We start from the raw sequence: 18,550 nt of genomic DNA on the forward strand, positions 1-18,550 counted from the left end.
GAAGCAAACCTTGCCCAAGGGGTAGCCGCCATAACAAAAAAAACAATCCCTGGTGCCTAGTGGCATTTTCTGCCCCCCCCCCGGGCACAACGGGCAAAAAAACTGGCCTATTTGCCCCTGAGGGGGGGGGCAAAAATATACATAAAAAATTAAGACCCCTCCAGGAAGTGACCATTGCACAAGGGGTCAATACAAACCATGTAGAAAAAAAAACCTGGTGCTAGCGGCAATTTTCTGCCCCCCCCCCCCCAGGAGGCAAAACATAAAAAAAATGGGCCTATCTGCCCCAAGGGGGGGGGGGCAGAAATTCATAAACAGAACTACTAGCCAACAGGAAGCGACCCTTCCCCAACGGGTCGCTTCCAAAACATATACATTGCCCCAAAACTAATCCCAGGTGCTAGTGGGGAATTTCTGCCCCCCCCCCCCCCCCGGGGGCAAAACAGCCGAAAAAACAGCCCGATTTGCCCCCAGGGGGGGGGGCAGAAAATCAAAAAATCATCACAGCCCACCTGAAAGCGACCCTTGCCCAAGGGGTCGCTTCCTAAAACCTAAATTTAAATACCCTGGTGCTAGTGGGCATTTTCTGCCCCCCCCCCCCTGGGGGCAAAACGGCAAAAAAAAATGGGGCGATTTGCCCCCAGGGGGGACAGAAAATAAACAACAAAATCATGGCCACCTGGAAGCGACCCTTACCCAAGGGGTCGCTTCTCAAAACAAACATTGCCCTATAAAAAAATCCCTGGTGTCAGTGGGGCATTTCTGCCCCCCTGGGGGCAAAATGGCCGAAAAAAACGGGCCGATTTGCCCCCAGGGGGAGCAGAAAATCGAAAATATTATGGCTGCCCACCTGGAAGCGACCATTGCCCAAGGGGTCGGTTCCGAAAAGCTAAATTTACAATCCCTGGTGCTAGTGGGGGCATTTCCGCCGCACGATCGCGACGCTGTGCGCGATCGTGAGGCAGAAATGCCCTGCAAAGAGACATCAGGGGAGAGGAAAATCTCTTTCCTCTCCCCTGAAGCCTCTTTGCGGCCCCAAACCCCTGCCGGACTGCAGAAACCTACCTTGATCCCAGGCGCGCATGAAGCAAATGGCTTCCCGAGCGCCTGGGAATTACTGATGATGTTAGCGCGCGCTGTGCGCGAGGACGTCATCAGGGATTCCCATGGGGAGGGGCGGGGGCGGCAGCGGAAACTCTTCCGCTGCCATCCCCGTACTTTGCGACGAGATCGCAGACCCTCGGGGGGAGCGCCAGCGCTTCCCCCAAGGGTGGGGCTCATGACGAGCTGGGCTCGTCATCAGCGCACGACCGGTGTGCGCCATGACGAGCCCAGCTCGTCATCAGCCCCGAAGGGGTTAATTGATGAATACATGCCTCTTCACTATGAGCATTTTCTGTGAACCTGAGAAAATCAAAGCATTGCTCTCCAGATTTTTATAATTACATTAGATGACATCGGATACTTTTCTGGTTAATTCTTTTTTCGTACATAGTCAATCTTTTCCTATTTCTGTATGTGCACTTATCAGTCTGGGTTGTGACCTCAGACTTGGCTGAATAAGAGAAAAGGGAGCAGGTGGGGGCAGTAGAAGGACAGAGAGGTAAAGACAAAGGCATAATGTAGGAGGTGACATAGAAGGTGAAAAGGAATGGAGATACAGATGAGGTAGAGATATAGGTGAGATGCAAGGGAAAGCGAGAAAGGTGAGGTAGCCAAAAATAAATATGCAGAGCTGAGAGAGAGGGAAAAGGAAATCTGGATAGAGGAGAATATTACACCGAGGTGTAAGGTAGGGAGTGAGGCAGGGTAAAACAGTTGAGTTAGAGGTATAGAGTTGTAAAGGTAGACAAATAGGGAGGTAAAAGTTGTGTAGAGAGATACTAGAATTAAGCTAGTAAGAGAGGTGATGTAGAAAGAGGAAGGAGGTGGAGATGTGAGGTAGCAAAGAAATTGTGAAGTAAATTTAGAAGTAATTAGTGACTGAAACAGAGAGAGGTGAAGTAAAGTAATTAGGTAGTGAGAGAAAAGTGCTTTAGAGAGAACTGATAGAGTTGAGGTAGAGGGTGGTTTGGAAGAGAGAAGGCTGAATGGTAGAGAGATGTGAGGTATGAAGAGATGCAAAAAGATAGGTCAGATGAAGAGAGAGATGAGGTTGAGAGAGGTGAAGTAGATGGAAGACAGATACAAGGACGTGAAATAGAAACAATAGTGAGATGCAGAGGAAGAGGTGACTTTAAATTAGAAATAAGAGTAGAGTTAGGCAAAGAGAGTGGTAGACAGGTGACGTGAGAATGGTGGGAGAGAGAGAGAAGTGTAGCAACAAATAGGTCAGGTGGACATAGTTGAGAGAAAGGCAGTAAACAGAGAGAGAGGGTAAATGGGTGCATAGAGATGTAGAGATAGGTAAAGAGAGAGGTAAATAGGGAGGGATAAGGTAGACGGGGCCTGTAGTAAGGCAAGAATTATGAGTCAAACAGTCATTTTTTATTTAACTGCCTCTATCTGCCTGAGAGTGTGAGGGTCAAGATTATGCAGGATGGGCCTGCATTCTAAATATCTGTGAAGCCCAGCTTACAAAGTAAACAAGCACTCGCAAAGCCAATAGGTCTGGCCTATGCATATGCAAGAGCTATTGACTTTGCCAATATGTTTTAGCCAAGTTGTACACCAGCGTGGCTGCTGTGTTCATCATGGCTAGAAGTTAGTGGGATAGGAGTGCGTAAAGTGGAGTGTTGTGGAGTAGAATGGAGTGTTAGGGAGTGGCGTTGAGAGTCGTGGAGTGGCATAGAGAGGCCCGGAGTGGTGTGGCATAGAGTGTTGTGGAGTGTAGAGTGCAGTGGTGCTTAGTAGTTGGCATACAGTGCAGTGGCATAGAGGGCATTGGTTTGGATTAAAGTGGTGTAGAGGGCAGTGGTTTAGAGTAGAGTGGTGTAGAGTGCAGTGGCGTAGAGAGGTGTAGAGTTGTGTTGATTGGTGCAGCATATGTTGGTGTGGTGCAGGGTGGAATAGAGTGCAGTGACATAGAGTAGATTGTTTCAGAGTAGAGTGAAGTGGCTGGAGTGGTGTGGGTTTACAGTACCGTAAAGTAAAAGTCCACATTTGTAAAGCGCACAATCACCCGTAAGGGTCTCTAGGCGCTGGGGGCCGTCGGGAAGATTAAGCGAGCTATTGCCCAGAGTCACATGGTGCTGGGCTAACCTGCCGCCGGAGCCGGGGATCGACCGTGGCATAGAGTAGTGGCGTAGAGCAGATTGGTACAGAGTAGAGAGCAGTGTCAAGAGTGGAGTGGTGTACAGTGCAGTGGCGCATAGTAAAGTGTGGTAGAGTGCATTGGCATAGAGTAGAGTGGTGTAGAGTAGAAAGGTGTAGAGTGAAGTGGTGTAGAGTGCACTGATGCACAGTACATCAGAGTGTTGTAGAGTGGATTGGCATAGAGTGTAGTGGCATAGAGTACAGTAGAGTGGCATAGAGCAGAGCAGTACAAAGTAGAGTTCAGTGGTAATCAGTGGCACAGAGTGGAGGAGAGTTCAGTGTTGCAGAGTAGTGTGCCGTAGAGTGCAGTGGTATAGAGTAGAGTGCATTGTTGTAGAGTGCAGTGGCAAAGAGATGTGCAGAGTAAAATGGCATAGTGGGCAGTGGCGTAGAGTGCAGAGGTGCAGAGCTCACTTCCATAGAGTGCAGTGATGTAAAGTGTATTGGTTTTGAGTAAAGTGTTGTAGAGTGCATTGACATGGAGTACAGGGGCGTACAGTGCAGTGGCGTAGAATGGAGTGGCGTGGCGCAGGATAGATTGCCAGGGTGTAGAGTGGAATACAGTGGCGTAGAGTGTAGGGGCTTAGAGTGGATTGTCGTAGAGAGCAGTGTCATAGTGCGGTGGGGTAGAGTAGATTAAAGTGGATTCGAGTGGATTGGCTTTGAGTGAAGTGATACAGCGTAGAGTGGCGTTGAGTGTAGTGGCGTACAGTGCATTGCATTGGTGTAGAGTGCAGTGGCATATAATGCAGTGGTGCAGAGTAAAGTGGACTAGAGTTCAGTTGCAGAGAGTGCAGTGTTGCAGAATAGAGTGCAGTGGAGTGATGCAGAGTAGAGTGGTGTAGAGAGCATTGGCGTTGAGTGGTGTAGAGTGGCATAGAGTGCAGTAGATTTTTTCTGGGTAGAGTGGTGTGGTGCAAGGTAAAGTGCAGTGGCATAGAGTAGTGGTGTAGAGTGGCTTGATACAGAGTAGAGTGCATTGACGTGGAGTGGTGCTTAGTATGGTGCAATGGCAAAGAGTGCAGTAAAGAGGAGTAGAGTGTCGTATAGTGCATTGGTGTATAGTGCAGTGGCTTAGAGTGGTGCAAAGTAAAGTGGCGTAGAGAGCAGTGACGTAGAGTACAGTGGTGCAGTGAAGGATGGAGTGGTGTAGAGGTCAGTGACTTAGAGTGCAATGGTGTAGCGTAGAGTGGCATAGAGTGCAGTGGCGTAGAGTACAGTGGTGCAGAGTTGAGTATAGTGGCGTAGATTGCAGTGGCATAGAGTAGAATGGCGCAGAGTGAAATAGAGTGGTGTAGAGTGCATTAGCATAGAGTGTCAAAGTGCAGTAGTGTATAGTACGGTGGTTTAGAGGGGGATAGGCGTAGAGTGGAGTGTTGCGGCATAGAGTGGAGTGATGCAGAGTGGTGTAGAGTTTAGTGGCATACAGTGCATTGGCATAGAGTGCAGTAGAGTGGCATAGAGTGGTAGCAGAGAGTAGAATATGTTGGGGTAGAGTGCAGTGAGAATGCAGTTGTGTATTGTGTTGGAGTGTATAGTGGCATACAGTGCAGTGGTGTTGAGTAGATTGGCTTAGAGTACAGTAGCACAGAGTAGGGTGGCATAGTAGAGTTCAGTGGTGGAGAGTGTAGTGTGGTAGAGTGCAGTGGTGTAGAGGAGAGTGCATTAGTGTATACGACAGTGGCGTAGAGTACAGTGGTGCAGAGTAGCATAGAGTGGCGTAGAGTTCAGTGACATAGAGTGCAGTGGTGTAGAGTGAGCAGCGTAGAGTGCAGTGGCGTAGCATAGTTTGGCACAGAGTGCATTGGTGTAGAGTGCAGCAGTGTAGAGTAGAGTGTTGTTGAGTGCAGTGGCACAGGGCAGTTTGAATGTGCATAGAATGGAGTGGTGTACAGTGGAATAGTGTGTCGTAGAGTTCACTTGTGCAGGTTAGATTAGAGTGAATTGGTGTAGAGTGCAGTGACATTCAGTGGAGCAATGCAAAGTGGTGTAGAGTGTAGTGGCTTACAATGCATTGGCGTAGAGTGCAGTACAGTGGTGCAGAGTAGAGTGGCATAAAGTAAAGTAATGCAAAGTAGATTAGACTGGCTTAGAGTGCAGCGTAGAGTGCAATGGCAGAGAGTGCAGTGTTGCAGAGAAGACTGTCATAGAGTGCAGTGGTATCTAGTAGAGTGTCGTAGAGTGAATTCGTGGAGAGTCAGCGGTGTAGAGTGGAGTGATGCAGAGTGCAGTGGTGCAGACTAGATTGGAGTAGAGTACATTGGTTTTGAGTAAAGTGGTGTAGAGTGCATTGGCTTTGAGTGCAGTGGTTAGAGAAGAGGGCAGTGGTGTAGAGTGGTGCAGAGCTCAGTGGCATAGAGTAGTTTGTTTCAGAGTAGGATGAACTGGTGTATAATGCAGTAGTGCATAGTAGAGTGGGGTAGAGTGCATTGGCATTGAGTAGAGTGGTGTGGAGTAGAGAAGAAGTCGAGTAAAGTGGCATAAAGTGCAGTGGTACACAGTACATTAGAGTGCTGTAGAGAGCATTGACATAGAGTGCAGTAGAGTGGCATAGAGTAGAGCAGTGCAGGGTAGAGTAGAGTAAAGTGGCATAGAGTTCAGTGGTGGTGAGTGCGGTGTTGCACAGTAGAGTGTCATAGAATGCAGTGGTGTATAGTGCATTGCTGTAGAGTGCAGTGGCAAAAAGTGGAGCAGACTAAAGTGACGTAGAGAGCTGTTGCATAGAATACAGTGGTGCAGAGCGAAATAGATTAAGGTAGAGTTCAGTGACGTAGAGTGCAATGGTGCAGAGTGGAGTGACGTAGAATGCAATGGCATAAAGTTTAGGGTTGAAGAATAGAGTATAGTGGCATAGAGTGCAGTGGTGAAGAGTAGAGAGTGTATTGGTTTGAGTAAATTGGTGTGGCATGTAGGGGTGTAGAATAGAGTGGTGTAGAGTGCAGTGGAGTAGAGTTGAGTGGCGCAGTGTAGATTGTCATTGTGTAGAGTGGGATGGCAAAGAATAGAGTAGCATAGAGTGCAGCGGCAGAGAGGGTATTGCCGTAGAGAGCAGTGTCATAGGGTGCAGTGGGGCAGAATAGATTACAGTAGCTTAGAGTGAATTGGCATAGAGTGGATTGATGCAGAGTAGAGTGGAGTATGGTTCATTGGTATAGAGTGCAGTACACTGGCTTAGAGTGGAACAGTGCAGCGTAGAGTGTCATACAGTGCATTGGTGAAGAGTGTCATAGAGTGCAATGGCATAGAGTGAAACGGTGCAGAGTAGAGTGGCAGACAGTGCAATGTTGCAGAATAGAGTCCAGTGGTGTACAGTGTTGTGATGTGGAGTAGAGTGGCAAAGAGAGCATCGACATAGAGTGGTGCAGGGTGGCAGAGTGCAATGGCATAGAGTAGATTGTTTCAGAGTGGAATGATGCAGAGTAGAGTGCAGTGGCATAGAATGCACTGGTGTAGAATGGAGTGACACACAGTAGAGGGCATTGGCACAGAGTAGAGTGGTGCCGAGTAGAAGGCAGTGACACAGAGTGTATTGGTATAGCGTCTTGGAGAGTAGAGTATCAGTGCATTGTTATATAGTGGTGCACAGTAAAGTGGCGTAGAGTACAGTGGTGCCGAGTAGAATAGTGATGTAGAGTTCAGTGCTCTAGAGTGCAATGATGTAGCGTAGAGTGTATTGGCATAAAGTAGAGAGTAGAGTATAGTGGGGTAGAGTGCAGTCGTGCAGAGTACATTGGCGCAGAGTGCAGTAGTGTAGAATGAAGTGGGGTAGAATGCTGTGGATTGGAGTGGTACAGTGTAGATTGCAGTGGCATAGAGGTGAATGGCACAGAGCAGAATAGAGTGGTGTTATGTGCAGTAGCATAGAGTAGTGTCATAAAGTGCAGTGGTGCAGAGTAGATTAGGGTGGCTTAGAGTGGATTGGCGTAGAGTGGATCGATGCAGAGTTGCATAGAGTGCAGTAGCATAGAGTGCAGTAGAGTATAATAGAGTGGTGCAGAGTAGAATAGAGTGGCGTAGAGTGCAGTGACATAGAATGCAGTGGTATAGAGTGTTGAAGAGTATAGTGGCATACAGTGCAGTGGTGCAGAGTAGATTGGCGTAGAGTTCAGTAGCACAGTGTAGAGTGGTGTAGTAGAGTTCAGTGATGGAGAGTGCTGCACTTGTAAAGTAGAGTGGTAGAGGAGAGTGCAGTGATGTGCAGTGACAGAGTACAGTGGTGTAGAGTAGAATATAGTGGTGCACAGTTCAGTGACATGGGTTGCAATTGTCTAGAGTAGAGTGGTGTAGAGTGCAGTGGCAGGGTGTTGCAGAGTATAGTACAGTGGTGCAGATTAGATTGGCATAGAGCACTGCAGTGTAGAAAAGAGTGGTATAGAGTGCAGTGGCGTGGAGTGATGCAGTGTAGTTTGAATTGGCATAGAATTGAGTGGTGTAGAGTGGAAGGGTGCAGAGTGGAATAGAGTTGCGTAGAGTGCAATGACATACAGTAGAGTGTCATAGTGTGAAGTGTCATAGATTGCAGTAGTGCAGAATAGATTAGAGTGGGTTGGTTTAGAGTGCAGTGGCATAGAGTGGAGTGATGCAGAGTTGGGTAGACTGTTGCGGCATGCAGGGCATTGCGTAGAGTTCAGTACAGTGGCGTAGCATGGCGTGATGTACAGTGCTTTGGTATAGAGTGCAGTACATTTGTGCAGAGGTGAATAGAGTGGAGTAGAGTGCAGTGGTGCAGAGTAGAGGGCCATAGAGTTCAGCGGCAGAATGCAGTGTTGCAGAGTAGAGTAGAGTGCAGTACAGTGGCGTCGAGTGCAGTGACGTACAGTGCATTGGCATAGAGTGCAGTACAGTGGTGCAGAGTAGAGTGACATAGAATAGAGTAGTGCAAAGTAAAGTAGTGGCGTAGAGTGTAGTGGCATAAAGTGCAGTGGTGCAAAGTAGGCTGTCATAGAGTGCAGTTGTGTCTAGTAGAGTGTCCTATACTAAATTGGCAGAGAGTGCAGTGGTTTAGAGGAGAGCAGGGTAGAGTACAGTGGTGCAGAGTAGAATAGAGTGACCTGGAGTGCAGCGGGGCAGAGTAGATTGGCGTAGTTTGCATTACTTTTGAGTAAAGGGGTGTAGAGTGCATTGCCTTAGAGAGCAGTGGTTAGAATAGAGTGGTGTGTTGTAGAGTAGAGTGCTGCAGAGTGGAGTGGTACAGAGTGCAGTGACACGGAGTGCTTTTGTGTAGAGTAGATAATTTCATAGTGGAGTGAAGTGGCTTAAAGTGGAGTTGTGCACGGTAAAGAGTGGCATAGAATAGAGTGGCTAAGAGTGCAGTGGTGCAGAGTAGATTGGAGTGGTGTAGAGGGGATTGGCATAGAGTGCAGTGTTGCAGAGTGGAGTGGCATAATCTGGAGTAATGCAGAGTAGGGTGGAGTGGTGTACGGTGCAGTGGTGCATAGTTGAGTAGAGTGGGGTAGAATGCATTGGAATAGAGTAGAGTGGTGTACAGTAGAATAGAGAGGTGTAGAGTGAAGTGGTGCAGAGTAGAGTCGAGTGATGCAATGTGTAGTGGTGTAGAGTGGAGTGTGTAAAGTGGAGCATGCATGATGTGGTACCACATTGCCTTACAGACATCTTCAATTGAAATGCCATTACAGTTGCACAGACATACAGTTTTACTGATAACAGTATGCAGCACACAAACAATAATGTGTGTAAATGTCATCACTTAGTTTTCTGATTTGTTTTGATCGTATTAAAATATTAATTTCCAATACACTTCAGAATTTCCAAAACATTTGCTTCATTTGTGCTTTCCTAATTCTGATATATTCTGAAATATCTGCACAGTTCATTTACAGACATTTAAATTTTGTTGTGTGCTAGGAAAAAAATATTGTACAGCCTTCCTCCGGAAAACACCAGTTAGCCAGCACGATTGTCACATAAATCCTCTCACTTTGACCTCAGAGAAAGAAAAGTAAACACAAAGCTCCCTCAGAAGACAGAGCCTGACATTTGACCTCTGTCTCTGAATGCACAGCAAATGTGACAAGATCAGAACAATATTTAAAGGCCTGTTTACAGAAAGCATGTACTGTTGGAAGAATACAGTAAATAGGTTATGGGCCACGGAAGGGACCAACTCAAGCTTGACAACCTAAAACAAATAGAAAGCCAGCAAATAGAAAGTAAGCAAATGTGACTAAGAAACCACCAAACGCTAATGGTAAAATGGGTATAATGCATTCCCAGGGAAGCTTTCCAAATGTCGCCAAGATCAAACCACACAGCTGAGCTGTCTGGTAGGCTTTGATCTCAAAAGAACATGCTCTTGCGCATACTTCAATTGCAGCGGAACATGTGACTGCCCCAATCGCTTTATAAGGGAGCCCATTGGAAGGTGGAGCATTGCGCAATTGTCCATGCCTTTAAAATGGCTCTGACTAAGCTTGTTATTGTGTTGCTGTACTGGGGAGTGGTTGATGCTGCACCCTGCAATCAGTGACTGGAGTACTGCAGCACTGAGTTGTGTTCACCGGAGTATTGATATGAGAGGTGCGTCATGCCTCTTCTGTCCTGAACTATCTTAGAAGTAGCCCTTAGAGGGGCAGTATCAGTGCATTTTGTGGGCTAAAACAAGTCTAGAAGGGTTTCTGTTAGAATGGGGTCCCAAGAAAGCTCTGTGGGCTAAATATGAAAGAGGGCGCAAGGTGGTGGAGCATTTAGTGCCCTTTTGATGTGGGCTGTTTCACAATCTTTCTAGGGTTATGTCCAAAGTTGACTTTTATAAAAGTAATATGGGGAGTCCACTCTTGATTTCTAAGTAGAAGGGCACAGTAGGGATGTTACAAACTCCACATAAGTTGTAATAGAGAACTTGAGAGTATGTTAAAGCGCAAAAGCACATTAATGGAACATGCCACTGATGCAGAATATGTGGTCGCAGGCCAAATAATAAAGTAAATAAATGTTTTAATTTCTGTGACTTAGCAGCCTTACTTAATGTGATTTTGTTTCTTATTTTTTCAGCATTATCTGTGATTATGATTTTGATCTTCAGATACGTCACCACTCTGTTGATTAATATCTTCATCACTCTGGTCATTTTCGGGTTGGTATGTAAGTATATTTTTTTAAGTCATTATACAAAAATGATTCATGCCCATTTTATATTCACCTGAAATTAGTGATTGAAGAAAATTAATTTATGACATGAAATTCTATAGAAACATTGATCATCTTAAGTGTGATAGAAAATCTCACCCACCGTGTTACTAATGCAAATTGCTGTATTCCGTATGGGTGCCAGTTTTTTTATTCTCTTCTTGTGTCATACGACTTATATTTTCCCAAGTAAAATTGTGCATTTGTTGGATAACATAATCATCAGAATTGTACAAGACTGATTCCACACACCCTGTCCTGACATGTTGGCCTAAGTCCGGCTAGCTCACAGTTGCCCATCTGTACCCCTAACCTTAAATAGTGACAAATGGATGTGCAACCTCAGAACATGACAACCCTGACTTTCCAAGGAAATCATGGTAACAGATCTAGAACCTCTCAGTTTGGTAATTCATGCATACCCAAAGAAATACACATGATGTTTCAATATTTATTGAAGCATTGTGATTCCTGAGTAAAATTTGCGTGCTGCAATAATCAATAGAAGGAAACAGAATAATGTGATTAGCATTACAAGAATGGTGAAAAAATTAACAGTACAACCATTTTGCTATAACAGGATATCTTCTTGCATATAAATACTGTAAATTGTACTCCCACTTAGCACTTCCTAACCTAGTATTCCTAGTGTGGGTGAACCTGCCAAATCCCTGTAGGGTGAACTAATTCCCTGTTACCTGTGGGTACGTGTCATCAAACTACCCGTCTTGTTGTAGACTGGACAGTATCCCTCACATGAGGTAAACTGGAATCAGCGTGGCTGGGATTCCAGCATGGGTCGGCCTCTCAGTGCCAGCAAAATGCTCCTCTGTCTAAACAAAGGCTTGATGCTGTATATATAATAACATCATCCATATTACCATACCGAAGCCCCAGTCAGGCCGCAGTTGTTTATTCTATTGTGATAGCTCTGTTGCTGACCGGCTAAAACAAATAACAAGATCTTGTGTGATGAACTATGCCCTTGTACAGAATGATCAAGGCGTTTTTATAGCGTGCCTACGAAGTGATAGTGTAAGCAATACTGAGTGAAGAATATTATCCTGCAGGTGCGCGCAATTGAATGTGTGTCAAATGTCAGCATGTTTAGGGAGAGAAGACGATTTAAGAATGGTAGGATGTAAAATGTTGTTTCTTAACCGGGCCTAGTGTAACCACATGACATTTATTTCAGTTGATCCTTCTAAGCTTTTTATGCTTGCTGATTTTATTTACAAACACATCCCCTTTGCAGTTGACAATGGTGGGCGGAGTTGGCAGAATGCCACTACTCTGAGTTCCACAGAGTTGATAAAAAAACTCTGTGGAACTCTGCTCCGCTTTACCGTAATGAAAAAAATGGGAAATAATCACTTACCTGCTCTGGCTTCTTGGGCTGCCCTACTCCTCGCTGTGGTCTCCCCTCCATTCTCTCGTCCTTATTGGCCGCAAACTCCTATGTTGGAAGTCTTTCATGCGCACAAGACGTACAACGTAGGGGAAAGTCGTGCACGCAGTCCTCCAAAGGTGTACAAAGTAGAGGTTTGCGACCAGCAAGGACATGAGAACAGCGCGGAGGAGAGACCACGGCAAGAAGGAGGGCAGCCCGGAGACGCCAGAGCAGGTAAGTGAATATTTCCTGTTCTGTTGGGCGTAGGCGCAGGGGCTATCTCCGCTACGCTGCAGAGTCGGAGTTTTTGCATGAACTCTGCATTCCCAACGGTGCACGGAGTTTGGCAAAACTCTGCAAACCACGCTGGCGGAGTGGAGTTCGCCATCAGGGCTGAAAAAACAGGCAACCATGTTAGAATTAAATCTTAAAGTTTATCTCCTTTCACCTACTTACAAAATCAGTTTTACAATTACTAACTTCAGCAAATGAGTAATCTTTAAGAAAGATATTATTTTGATACTGACATTTTAAGTAGATGTTTCTCATGGGTAAGTCGAATCTCAAAAACGACAGATCTGGAAAAACAGGTAGTCTAAAAAATGTCTCTTGCAAACAATCGACCCTCTACTTGAATCCAAATAGTAGAACACTGAATCATGCAAAAAAAAAAGAAAAAAGAGGTACACTCGACTATGTGTTATACCCGTACATGAAGACAGCAGCGGTTTGCCAATAGGGGGAGCCAGGGTGGTGCTCCCAACTCTTCTACCTCTTTCAAAACGTACTAGTGTTCGAGTTTTTACATGAAACAAACCATCTTACCGATCATTTGTTTTCATGTGAAATGCTGCAAGGCCATGTAAGCACCAGAGGGGGCTCCATCGTGCCCCTTAGTGTTCTGCATGTGCGAGAGCGTAAGCTGTTACAGTCTGGCTCCTCCTTAGCTGACATGTTTTACAAACTTCGGGCTGTGCAGCATGTCAGCTAATGGAGCTCTAGTGGGGCTTGCCAATCATACGCTCATATGCCCTATCAGAAGCCAGGTTAGAGAAGGAGGGTCAACCTCCAACCCTATCCTGGCTTCTGATAATTGAAAAGAGAGGCTTGAGCATATGAAGACAGAAGCTGTGGTGTGAGCTTCCATGCCTTTGAAGCAGGTGGCGCAAATCCGTGATTTTCAGGACCAGCCAAGCAGGAACTCATCTCGGAGGTATCCGATAAGATTTTCAATATTGACATTTTTAGGGCTCGGCCTACATCCCACGAAGTGGGTGTGGCTTCAGAGTCCTATAGAGAGGAGTTTGACAATGTAACCTACACATTCCAGAGACGCGCGTGAATTCTGTTTGTTATTTATGGCAGCTGCATGTCAATTGGCCATCGCATGGCTGTATTTTTACAAGGCAGCACGCAATAGGCCATAGTTTGTAGAGTTTCTCCACTTCCTGCATATTCTGTGCGGAGACGCGCAGCAGAAGGCTATAAATCATCAATTACCAGCTGTCAGGGGGCGCGGTAATTGAATCCAGATGCTGGGCACACGTGCACCATTCTTTGCTGTCTGCTCTCGGAAGCCTTGGAACTGTATTTGGCATTCCTGGAGCGTGTGCATTTAGCGTCAGGACTGGATGATGCTGGGCGCGCGTGCACTCCAGCCTCTCCTCCTGGGCCTCGGCTCGGCAGAGGTGCGTGCCTCGAAGGCTGCCCGGGAGTCTGCCGGGTCAGGCACAATATGTTTTTTGTTGAAGTCTGCATGGTATGCAACAGGTTGTGGTTTGCGTGCAAGTACATTAACGGAAAGCGCCACTGGCGCGGAAGCTCAAAACAATGATGTGTCCATGAACATAAGTGAAAACAGAGCAGTAAATAATGAGGCAGTGACGTGGTTGCTAGAAAGCAAAATCACTTGTTAGCAGTGCTTAATTTGTGCCATAATAAGTGCCAGGGCCCAAGATAATTCTGAGGAGTCCACTGCTGCTTGCCCTACTTCAGGCCACTGCCAGTGATGCCAAATACGAGAACCAACGGCACCTACTATCCAGTGTAGGTCTTTAAAAAAAAATGTATACCCAGTCATGCATCTGCTCAGAGTGGTGAGTGCAGAGTGGTGAGTGCAGAGTGGTGAGTGCAGAGTGGTGAGTGCAGAGTGGTGAGTGCAGAGTGGTGAGTGCAGAGTGGTGAGTGCAGAGTGGTGAGTGCAGAGTGGTGAGTGCGGAGTGGTGAGTGCGGAGTAGTGAGTGCAGAGTAGTGAGTGCAGAGTGCAGAGTAGTGAGTGCGCAGAGTAGTGAGTGCGCAGAGTAGTGAGTGCGCAGAGTAGTGAGTGCGCAGAGTAGTGAGTGCGCAAGGTAGTGAGTGCGCAAGGTAGTGAGTGCGCAGAGTAGTGAGTGCGCAGAGTAGTGAGTGCGCAGAGTAGTGAGTGTGCAGAGTAGTGAGTGTGCAGAGTAGTGAGTGTGCAGAGTAGTGAGTGTGCAGAGTAGTGAGTGTGCAGAGTAGTGAGTGTGCAGAGTAGTGAGTGTGCAGAGTAGTGAGTGTGCAGAGTAGTGAGTGCAGAGTAGTGACTGCAGAGTTGTGAGTGAGTGTGCAGAGTGCAGAGTTGTGAGTGCAGAGTGGTGAGTGCCGAGTGCCTGTTCCAGAGAGAGCAGGGTATGCTTGTGCGCTTATACGGGGCACTGACACACATGAGCTAAAACAAATAACAGCTGAACACGTGGGAGCATCATTGAGGCAGCCGGCCCTCTGTGAAGGGAGCAGCAAGGAGGGGATGCCTCAACCAATGAAGCGCAGCTACTCACAACCTACTGTACGATTACAACACAGGCCGAAGGGCAGAGCTAGGTCTTTTCGCATTACGCAGGGTGAGCAGTGTGTGAGTGTGTAGGGTGAGCAGTGTGTGAGCGTGCAGGGTGCACCTCCACAACACTCACGCTATATACGGCTGAAAAATAGCACTAGGCGAGGATAATGAAATTCAACAGTACTGCGAAAGCATGGCTTACATTACAAACAAAGTCTTGCAGTTGCCCATTGTAAATGACAATGCCATTTATTTAACGATTAAGCTATTGGCAATGTAAATGACAATGCCATTTATTTATGATTTAAAGAAATGTCATGGGCAATGCCAATAGCTCTACCTTTAATGATGCCGAGACCATTGCATTATAAATGCTTGTTGGATTTGTGATTGTGTGCATGCAAGTGTTTCTATGGATATATGTGTGTTTAATTGTGGGCGTGGTGAGTGTCGGAAATAATGCCTGAGTGGATTTGATTCATGGTTAAAAACTATCACTTTTTAAAAGCTTTTTTAGCGCAGTGCTACAATGTGACATATTAAATATGTCCACGCTTCCGTATGTTAAAGAAATAAAATTGTTTTAATTTTGAGGATATCTTAGCATATTTCAGTGAGGTTTATTTGTTGTATGAGTTACAAAGCAAATAATTTCAGGGCTTGTCTAAAAATGAACAAAAATGCATTAATTGCACCACGTTTGTTTTTGTTCCATTAACAGATTAAACATAAACAAACTTGGTGCAGTCAGTGCATTTTTGTTCATTTTTTGATGAGCCCTGAAAATATTTCCTTTGTAACTCATACAACAAAAATTACCTAAATATGCTAAAGTGTCCTAAAAATTAAAACAATTGTATTTCTTTAACATATGGAAGCTTGGGCATTATTGAGAGTGGAGACCGTTAACATGTGAACCCCTTGTACTGACAGATTATTATTATTCGTGCTCCCAGAAATCCGTTTTGACAGATTTTTACAGACAAATGTGGACAGAAAACAACGTGTTTTCTGTCTTCATGTATTATTTAAATGTGGATAAATACAGAAAATTGGGCTTCTTTTAAGTGACTTTCCATGTTGTCTTTCATGAAATTTAGCCCAACAGCTGAGCAGATGGACAGCATGGGAAATTAAAAAACAGGGTGAAATTTCTTTAAATATTGGCATATGTCAATCTACATTTGAGGCAAAATGGTCATATTTACGAGTGGATGTACTGTTATGTAATATTTTGCAGCTCAAGTAGCTAAAATACGACAGACCTCAGATTATGCCTGCACGTCTGTCGGTTAAATAAATATGGAATTGTACAGTTTTGCAACTTCATTTATCTGAAAAACACAAATTAAATATAGATAAATACAGATAAAATGGCCCCAAAATAAATTTGGATAAATACAGACGTATATGTAAAAAACAAAAATCCAAAAAACTGGGAGCCCTAATTATTATAGTGAAACATTATAGTCTATAAAATCAAACAATGGGTTTTTGTACAACTGGTATTCTGAACTTGCATATTTAAAAGTGCTTTCATATGCCGATAATGAACAAAAGGGAATATGGTAAAATAAAATGTGCCTAAGATCACACAATTTAAGCAGAGAAGCTGTGATTTATCTAGCTTTTCTGATTTCACTTTGTACAAATCAGCCACTAAATGGGCATCTGTCTTTCTTTTTTTTATGTTAATACTTTGTTGATACCTCTTATTAAATTTTTCTGCAGTTTTCATATAGCGCACACTCTACCCAAAGGTGTTTCACTTCTTTAGTGAGCACCAGTTACATCACACAAGGTAACTAAACTTAAAAGAGCAATGCCACATAATCTTATTAGACCCTATCTAGCATCACTGGTCACTTCTTCTCGCAATTCAACACCCACACAAACCCATTTGTTTCAATCAGGAGAGGATTCAACCAGTATTCCCACTTTCTAGTCCTGCATGGTGCCATGACAGCCATATGGACACTATAGACAAACCTATGCTTCAGCCTCCAGTGTTTTGGTCAAGAAAAACCAGGGTCACCCTACTCACAAGGAATCAGGGTATATATTATATATAAAAAAACAATGGTACCTGTTGAAAAATAAAATAAAACAGTAACAATGGTACTTATTAAAATGGTATTCATTGAGCACAATGGCGATAATTATGGGAGAATATGCACAAACTCAGAAAAAGAGTCAAAAAGCCCAACAAGTCAAATGCATTATTATTTTTATAGAAAAATAATGTGAAAAGAGGTGTAAGGTGTCCCAAGTGAAATTAGAACCTATATACACAAGTGACAGGTTGTGACATAGACTAAGGTTTCCAAAATAGACGGCCCTGTGAGTAGCCACCACCCTTCGGGGACCGAGCTTAGACCCCTTACTTCAGGTGATGAAAGCAAAAGTCATCCCCACACCGTCTCATGGGAGTGAAATCACTCTGAGTTTGGAGGCCATGCTGCACACGCCCCATCAAAAATAAAAAGCCTTGTGGCCAACCCCCTACCCGCATGACCAAGGCCGTGTGCAGTGTGGGATTGGCTGGCTTTGGGGTGATTGGCCACAGGCCAGGCCCTGTGGCCAACCCCCCCCCCCATGCACAGCTGAAGGCCATGTGCAGCACGGTGTTGGCTTCATGCGGGGTTTGTCCACATGTGGGGGTTGGCCACAGACCCTCTGGCCAACCTCTGCCGTGCACGACTGAAGGCCATGCGCAGTGTAGGGTTGGCTGCCTTTAGGGGTGGTTGGCTGCAGGCCGTGGGTGAATGGGGTGGGATTTATGTCTGGTAAAGAAAATTGTTTTACATAATAAAAAACTAGAAATTTACTGAAAAACCAAAGGTTAAAGTAACATTATTGTTAGGTGAAATGTTCAGTAACAACGTAACGTTTTAAATTCTAAAAGTCACTGAAATTCACTAGTTATAGTTATCTCCAGTAACTAACTATAACTCGTGCCCTAAGGTAACTATAATTTATGCCCTCGCCATGCACTGCTAATTACCCCACATATTACATCACTCATGACATCTTCTATGACATCATTGATAACATCACCGCAATATTTGCAGTGAAATTATTGATGATAAAACTGTGCATAGCGGGGGCATGAGTTATAGTTACCTTAGGACACGGGTTATAGTTTCTTCAGATAACTAGAACAATAACTTGTGAATTTCAGTAGTTTTTACAGTTGAAAACATTATGGTGTTACTGAACATTTCACCAAACTATAACGTTACTTTAACCTTTGGGTTTTTCAGTGAATATATATATATGCGGTGTGGGGACCAGAGGAGGCGCAGAAATTCAAGCATCTACACAAGGGAAAGGTTTAAATTATAATCGATTTGTCCTGCTATAACTCGCACAACCACAAGGTATGAAAAACACCCCGCATTACCTACCTGGAAATGAATGGAACTCTGGGACTTGTAGTTCACAAGTATTACGTGACCTGCTTTGAGTGAGCGAACACACTGGGGGTGGAGCGAGCCATGACCAATCAACATGAGGCGGGACATATTTAAAGTGATGTTTGCAATGCCTCCCAAACACCTTAGGCGCTGATGAAGGCCGACTGGGCCGAAATGCATTCGCTGCTGCTCATCTGAATAAAGGTGTCTCCGTGGCTCCCCCATTGCGGCCTCTGCTCTTTCTTCCGGAGGAGTGTTTGGTGTGTGATATATATATATATATATATATATATATATATATATATATATATATATATATATATATATATATATATATATATACAGAGAGAGAGATAGAGAGAGAAAGAGATAGAGAGAGAGAGAGATAGTTGAGAAAGGATTTTGAAAATATATATATATATCTATATCATGTGAGCAAGCCTCTGGCTAGAGGCGAAACGCGTCATGCGGGCTTGCTGGGTGTTATTCGATTCAACGGAATAAAACACTGATTTGCACCAGAAATTGGGTCTGACTTGTTCGTTT

At 44.8% G+C, this 18,550-nt stretch overlaps 1 protein-coding gene across 6 annotated transcripts in view; it reads left to right on the forward strand.

Moving 5' to 3' along the window:
- SLC44A3 (solute carrier family 44 member 3) overlaps positions 1 to 18,550 on the forward strand; it is an 879,170-nt gene that overhangs the window by 624,699 nt on the left and 235,921 nt on the right. For all 6 annotated transcript variants that reach the window (XM_078641256.1, XM_078641253.1, XM_078641270.1 and 3 more), the window contains one exon: positions 10,267 to 10,356. In XM_078641256.1, coding sequence (XP_078497382.1) covers positions 10,267 to 10,356 — 90 coding nt within the window. The remainder of the gene's footprint in view (positions 1 to 10,266; positions 10,357 to 18,550) is intronic.

Source organism: Lissotriton helveticus, chromosome 1_1 (genome assembly GCF_964261635.1).
Source record: "Lissotriton helveticus chromosome 1_1, aLisHel1.1, whole genome shotgun sequence".
Classification (NCBI taxonomy): domain Eukaryota; kingdom Metazoa; phylum Chordata; class Amphibia; order Caudata; family Salamandridae; genus Lissotriton; species Lissotriton helveticus.